General features: G+C 44.2%; 2 protein-coding genes across 2 annotated transcripts in view; both read right to left on the bottom strand.

Annotated features, from left to right (window-relative positions):
- Window positions 1-7,639, bottom strand: part of LOC119426463 (histone-lysine N-methyltransferase 2D) — a gene marked incomplete at both ends in the record, with an annotated part of 109,452 nt that overhangs the window by 41,333 nt on the left and 60,480 nt on the right.
- Window positions 1-7,639, bottom strand: part of LOC119426782 (actin-related protein 3B-like) — a 17,241-nt gene that overhangs the window by 4,825 nt on the left and 4,777 nt on the right. Inside the window, exons 3-11 of the mRNA XM_037694363.1 lie at window positions 7,383-7,507; window positions 6,864-6,974; window positions 4,981-5,076; window positions 4,776-4,883; window positions 4,564-4,707; window positions 2,799-2,972; window positions 2,454-2,546; window positions 2,218-2,343; window positions 1,119-1,202 (exon numbers count right to left, since the gene is read on the bottom strand). Coding sequence (XP_037550291.1) covers window positions 1,119-1,202; window positions 2,218-2,343; window positions 2,454-2,546; window positions 2,799-2,972; window positions 4,564-4,707; window positions 4,776-4,883; window positions 4,981-5,076; window positions 6,864-6,974; window positions 7,383-7,507 — 1,061 coding nt within the window. The remainder of the gene's footprint in view (window positions 1-1,118; window positions 1,203-2,217; window positions 2,344-2,453; window positions 2,547-2,798; window positions 2,973-4,563; window positions 4,708-4,775; window positions 4,884-4,980; window positions 5,077-6,863; window positions 6,975-7,382; window positions 7,508-7,639) is intronic.

The following is a 7,639-nucleotide window of genomic DNA, read 5'->3' as shown; positions in this document are numbered from 1 at the left end:
AACAAACAATATGTGTTAACAACAACAACAACAATAAGAACAAACAAACAATCCGTGTTGATAAGATATGAATTATCAAAGTAAAAATAGTTCAGAAGCTTCACTGTCTGGAAAGATGTGGTGGAGCTGATACAAATATAGTCCAACCAGAACCGGGTCAAGTCCAGATCAGAAAGAAGAACTTACACAAACTTTAAAATGTATTTTAAATAAACATGGCTGAATTTAAACAATCCGCGTACTGATGAGGGTCCTCGTTGATGTTGATGGTTGTACTAATGTGGGTCATGACCAGTTTTTCGAAGCATTTAGCGACTATCGGGGTGAGGGCCACTGGCCGATAGTCATTCAGACCAGTCACTGTAGAGCTCTTTGGGACTGGGATGATGGTGACAGTCTTCAGGCAGGTGGGAACTGTTGCCAGGGTGAGAGAGGAGTTAAAGATGTTGGACAGCACCTCGTAGAGCTGATCAGCACAGTCTTTCAGCACCTTGTTGTCTGGGCCGGTTGCTTAGTGAGGATTAATCCTCCTGAAGGTCCTCCTTACTTCTGCTGAGGTCACGCTGAGGAACTTTTCCTCTGGTGGTGAGGTGAGTCTGGGGCTGGGTGGTCTGTTCAGGTCTTCAAAGAACTTGTTGAGGGCATCAGGTAGTGCTGGGTCCCTAGGGCAACAACAACAATGACCCTAACAACAACAATGGGAACAAACAACAAACACTGTGTTAACAACAACAACAACAATAGGAACAGACAACAAACACCATGTTAACAACAACAACAGTAGGAACAAACAAAAACTCAGCATTAACAACAATAACCCTAACAGCAATAGGAACAAACAACAAACACTGTGTTAACAACAACAACAACAACAATAAGAACAAACAACACTGTGTTAACAACATGAACAATAGGAATAGGAACAAACAACAAACACGTTACCAACAATAACAATAATAACAAACAAACACTCAGCATTTACAACAACAACTTCCTGAGGAAACCTCCATCAGTGCAGGTTTTTGTACCAAGTGTTTACAAACAGAAGTTTTTCAACCCGAGCTGATCCGGTTCAGGTTTTATTTCAGACGGTTTGCGGTCAGTTTGTGTGTCGTTACCGTGGACGCCAACATGGAGCCTCCGAACCAGACGGCGTAACGCTGCATGTGATGCGTGATGACCTGAACCTCTATCGGCTTCGGCTGCAAAACACAAACAAGTTCAGGACGTAACCAGGAGTTCATGTCTGTAATCAATATTTGATCTGGACAAGTAAAAAAAAAAATTAAAAAAACATTCAAATTAAATAAACTTCCCTAAATAAATCAATAAAAATCGTCCTCAGTTCCACTTTACGTTTGTTTTCTACAAACGGTTAGATCAGGACCGAATGAACCTGATCTGGTCTTTACCAAAACCACTGAAGTGAACAAACAGATTCCACCGAGACATAGTTTATGAAACAGAAACACAAACTGGATCTCAGAGGTTCAGGACCATGAGCTGCTGACCCGTGGGACCACCTCCACCTGAACCATACAGGTATGTGGTAACACAATGCCAGGATAGAAAGACATCAACAATGACCACTGAGAGGCAGCCGTTGCTCTCCGTCAATCTGAGAAGGGTCAAAGGTCATTCAGAGTCCATTGTTCTACAGAGAGAAAGATTATTCACCCTGAAGGTCAGACCATGTAGTGAACTCCACCTCAGACTCTACAGGCCTCAGTCAAAGGTCAGAGGTCATGGCCTCTTATCTCTAAAAACAACATGGCAGCACCACTTAGGTTTGGAAAGTTTCATTTGAAGGAACCACAAGTCTTCTGGATCAGAACCAGAGCAGAGGGCAGATGTTTACCCAGAATGCACTGCAGCCAACAGCTCCTACAGCTGTCAGCACGGTGGTGGAGGCTGATGGTCTGGGCTACTGTCAGTCACTTGAGTGGACCAGAACTCTGTAGACCAAAGGGTTCCAGAGTCCAACAGCTGAAGCCTGGACCAAACTGAGTCCAACAGAACCATGACCCAAACATAGCAGCTGATCTACAACAGAATGAGTAAAATGGAACAGAATATTAAACATTATTTATTGCTGAATAAATGATGACACTGGAATCTGTTCACCGGAGGTTAGATCTGAATCGTTTCAGAACCAGATCAGGTTCAATGTCCTGATTATAGAAACAAACATTACGTCCTGTTTTTCCGGTGTCTGACCGTTATCCGTCCTCCACTCAGCTCTTTGCTCAGCCTCAGCCGGGCGTCCACCACCCTCCTCAGGTCCCTCTGCAGCCGCCGCCCGAAGTCTCTGAACATGGTAGATCCTCCGGAGAGGACGATGTTCTGACATCCAGAAACCAGATTCCTTTCAGTCAGTTTTCACCAGGATTAACGATGGTTTTAAGGGAAACTAAGATGTCTGACAATAACCTGTTTTCACTGACAATGCTCACCTTGTACAGCGGCCTCCTCACGTCAATTGGACAGCTCTGGATGACCTCATCGACCACATCAGAGATTGGCTGCATGAAGTCTGGGTTAGCAAACTAAAACACACAAATAGGCCATTTTCATTTACAGGATATCAATTATAATTAAAACTTTACAACCATCTCTTTTAAACTTTAAACTTTGTAAGAAGGCCCAAGCTGTAAAACAGCAGTGGGGTTCCTCAGGGTCCTGTGATTGGTACATTATATTTTTATTTAAACAAAATGACCTAATCAACGCTCTATGTTGGGTTTAGGTTTTTAGCTGTAATCAACAGAGTAACGGGTAAATAAGCTGTGTGTTATCACCTCAGGGTGGAAGAAGATTTCAGGTCCCAGGAAGCGCTCATAACCCACATCAATGTGGAAGGCCATCTTATTGACGGCGTTGATGCCTTTGTACTGTTTGATCCACTTTCCTGGATCAGAGTCGTACTTGGTGAACTCCTTCACAATGTCTGGACAGATGTAACAGTATCGCTCCTACACACAAACACCAACATAAAGACAAAAACCTGTCTGTGAAAACTGCTTAGAGCCTCTTTTCTACAAATCTTACAAATCATAACTATGGACTTGGATTTGGTCAGTTGGTCCCTCAACACAATTGATAACATTTCTTCAAAGAGAAGCCAGGCTTTAGGTGAGCCGTTTTGCCCTGTTGGCACGCAGCTGGATAGCTCAGCGTCTTGGAAGAATTGACGTGTCTATCTCTACTGCCATTTGTGGATTTTAAGGATGCATTTATAATTTGATTTATGATAACTGATTCCGGGCAGCACGGTGGCGCAACTGGTAGAGCTGATGCCTCTCAGCGAGAAAGTTGCCTGTTCAAATCCCAGTCCAGGGGCCTTTCTGGGTAGAGTTTGCATGTTCTCTCCATGCATGCGTGAGTTTTCTCCAGGTACTCCAGTTTCCTCCCACAGATCAAAAACATGCATGTTAGGCTGATTGGTAACTCTGAATTGTCTCTAGGTGTGAATGAGAGAGTGAATTGTTGTTTGTCTCATTTGTCTCCATGTGTCTCTGTGATGGACTGGAGACCTGTCCAGGGTGTACCCCTCCCCTTGCACAGTGGTTGCTGGACATGGGCACTGGCGACCCCCGTGACCCCAAATGGAAGAAGCGGGTAAAAGATAATGGATGGATGGATAACTGGTTCCTGCTTTTTGGATTCGGCTGGTTCCTGGTCTATCAACAAACAAGGAAATCGTCTGCAGCTAATTTGGACCCAATCATGCTGCTTGACTTATGATGTCTTGGTTTGTGCCTCGAGCACCCAGACTCAAATGCTTTTGGCAGAATAGATCAGATCTCGGGAATTATTCTCAAGCACCGTCCATTGGTGTGGCCATGTAATTTGGACGTTTCGGAACCGAGTAGACCAACACAGACTCGAGGTAGATGTCATTAAATATCTGCCTGTCCCCAAAACAATCATGTTTATCTGAATTCGGCTCCCTGACTGGCCTTGACAGGCCATCTTATCTCAACCCGCCTGGAAGTTTTGTAAACCTGAAGCTCTGCCCCTCCCTCCCCTCCTACTGAGGAATTCATGGACTTTTCAGAGGGGACCAGCTGAATAAACATTCTGTCATCATTTCAGGACTCTGGATTTGTCCTTGGCCGTCCTCGGCACCCCCCGAGTGTGCACAGATCTCTCCAGAGGGAATTATTTGAAGATAGTGATTTTATCTGAACTCTGCAGTGTCTCTGTGTGTTGTCTCTGGCTGCTCACTGCCATTGCATCCCCCGCCCCCTGCGTAATGTCGGTGTCATTATGTGCTAGTGTGCAAGACTTCTTTTCATTATCACGCTGTTGACCTTCAATCAGAGGTTAAAATCGTGTTAGGAATTTTTTTGTCTCCAAACCCTATGTATTATTTTTCACCACTTTTTATTGTCTGTCCAAACAGGTCTCACTTGTAAATGAGTTTTCGAGACTCATTGTGACTTATCTGTTTAAATAAAGATTGAATGTAAAAACACGGGTGGAGGAAATGCAGTATTGCGCAATACTGGTCACGTGTGCGGGAACTATGTATAGAAGAGGAGCTGATGGGGAACTCAATACCTTGACAGCTTTGGCAGTCTCCAGAGACTGCTCTGGAGGAATCCCCACCTCTCTGTCTCTGAGTAGTTGTTGGATGAAGAAGGTGATGTCCCGCCCTGCTATTGGGATGTGCTTTATACAGCTGCCAATCACGTAGCCCTCAGCCTGAGACAGACAGCCAATCAGTGAGCAGCTTCCAGCACAGCCAGTAAATTAATGTGTGCGGAACTAACCACAGGGATGGCATGAGTCACTCCGTCTCCGCTGTCTATAACAATGCCGGTCAGAGTCCTCTGCCCCACCTGACGGGACGTCCACGACGCGGCCAACGCGAGAACTGCCTAATAGATGGACACAATTTACTCAGTGAGTCTGGATGGACCTGATACCTGTTCATGGGTACTTGAGAGTGTCTCTGGAGATGCTAGTCTGTCTCACCTGTACTGCGATGTAGAGTCCGGGTATGTTGAAAGTCTCGAACATGATTTCAGCCAGATATTCTCTGTTCTCCGGTGTATTGAGAGGAGGTTCTGTCTACAATAGGGGATGACATTTTTTCAGAAATCCTGCGGGTCATGGGATTTCCGCAGGATTCCAGCAGGACAGGAGTCAACTTTATTATAACTCACAGAATTGGAATGGGACAGGACGAAAAGTTATTAGGACCAGACAGGAGCAGGAACCAACAAATAGGACAAAAAATAAAATAAAATAAACTTTGGACAGGCGCCACTATTTTGTAGTTTTCTTTCAATAAGCTTCACTCTGGAATACCAGACTTGCAATTCTCCAGTCTGTAATGTGTTAAACACAAAGCAATATAAAAAGGAATGGGTAAAAGATTAAATCAAATTCAATGTATTTCCTAAAGACTAAATGTAAGAAAAAAACAGGAGCAGTACAGGAGTGGGAGTGATTCTGACTGGGAGCAGGAGTCATGTTACCAGGAGTGGGACGGGACAGGAGTGAAAATCCACTCCCGTGTCATCCTCTAGTCTGCAACAAGGAACCACAAATACACAAACTTCAGAGAACACTGTATCAGCCTTCTTCCTGAAGAACCTGTTCCACCCTTAGGAAGGACTAATGTTTCCATACACTTACCCCTATCGCTAATCTAACCAGTCTGGAAACTCTTTAAATACATTTAGTAAATTCTCAGGGAAATGACTTCCTTCATTAAGACTGTCTCAAAGACCTACAAACCTCCTCAGGTCAGGTACCTCTGAACCCATAACTTGGACCATTATAACATTATTATGAACTTCTCTAACCTGAGGCTCATCAAGGATCTCTAGATCTTCCTGAAAGATGTTCTCAAATTTTTGTCACGTTTCTGCCCCAGCCTGCCAAGGGGGCCATAAGAAACCAATATGCAGGTAATGAAATGGCGTAAGCCACCTTGGAGCGTTCAGAGGGGAAGGAAGATAGCTGAAGCTGAAATTGAATGTCATATTGAGTTAAAACGTAACAGCATTGCGTAGGTTCATCTTTAAACAGTTCAGGAGGAGACAGACGTGGCTCTTGACTAGGAGAAACTTGACTTGAGGCTCGAGTCGTAGTTGTTACTTGAGCAGGTACCTATGAGAGGTTTTGTTGAGACATGCGTAGTAACGTCATCATTTCCTTCCCCTCTGAACAATCCAACGTGGATTACATAATTTCATTACCTGAATATTGGTTTCTAATTTAACTGTGGCCCCCTTGGCAGGCTGGGGCAGAAACATGACAGTTTTATTAGAACGTCAAACACCACGAGTATTAAACCTTGTAAAAGTTCAGCATGGTGACCTTCTCAATCAGGTCTAGAACCTCTTAGAGCATTCTGAAAATCATCAAACCTGTTAAGAGCCTGAAAGACCTCCCAAGGAAATCCAAAACTTAAGCTCGCATGCTGGACCAACTATAACCACCACATTTGATTTTGACCAATGGTCTTTTGACCTTCATCAGGAACTCTAAACCCCCTCATTTTGAGCTCTTCAACCAACTCTGGAAATTATGGAAACTTGTGAAAATTAAGTGCCAAATTTCAATGATTTGAAAACCTCTTTCAGCTCCTCATGTCTAATGAAGTACCTTCCAACCTGTTTCTAGAACACTGAAACATCTACAAGGACTACTCAAGCCTTCTTAGGGACCAGTGCAACCTACCCAAGGATTTCTGTCTTGGACCGGTGAAATGTTTCAGTCTTAGTTCAGTCTTTTCTGCTCCAGAACTTATTGTGTGTTTAAACCAAACATAACCATAGAAACGGTACCTGTACCTGGTGTCTGGTCTTCACCTGTAGACCAGAGGAGAACACACAAACACTGCATACCATGAGGAAGCTGTGGTCTTCAGGTTCAGCCCGCAGGTACTTGAAGATGATCTGTTCCATGAACTTTTCCATCAGATCCCAGTCCTCCACCATCCCGTTGCGGATCGGCCACTGAACGACAAAGCAACAACATGGTTACTTTACATTCTTCGGTCCAGCCAGCTGTGGCTGAGTGGTTAGAGCAGTCGTCCTCCAATGCAAGAGTTGGGGGTTCAAATCCAACAGCAGTCACATGTCGAAGTGTCCCTGGGCAAGATACTGAACCCCTCATAGCCTCTGATGTGTGTCCCATCAGTGTATGAATGTGAAAAAGCTCTGATTAGTCTCTTTAGAATGATTTGTTCAATTATCTTTGTAGAGATCTAGTATAGAGCTGTATGAATGGGTCAATGAGGCACAGATTGTTGTAAAGCGCTTTGAGTGTCTTGAAATAAGATAGAAAGGTGCTATATAAGTACAGTCCATTTACCATTTATTCCAAAAAGACACTCATTCTACTCCCATTCCTCATCGTCCTACCTTGGTTGCATAGTTGGGTTTGTCTATAGCTTCATCTCCAATGTAGAAGTCCAGGTCCTCTACGCCCCGTACGAGTCTCCTCTGGGCCTGCTCTCCAATACTGGCCGACTCCTTGATGGCAATACCTAGTTGAAACACACACCGATAACCATGGCCCAGCAGGCTTGACTTCTTCAGACAAGTTTGTGCAGACAGGTTAAAGGTCATCAAGAAGGAAACGGTCAGCACTAATCAGTTAAAGGTCAACAGGAAGGAAA

This window comes from Nematolebias whitei, chromosome 20, assembly GCF_014905685.2.
Source record: "Nematolebias whitei isolate Nwh7 chromosome 20, NemWhi1, whole genome shotgun sequence".
Classification (NCBI taxonomy): Eukaryota; Metazoa; Chordata; class Actinopteri; order Cyprinodontiformes; family Rivulidae; genus Nematolebias; species Nematolebias whitei.
The sequence above is the reverse complement of the archived record's forward strand: the minus strand, read 5'-3'. Positions and strand labels throughout refer to the sequence as shown.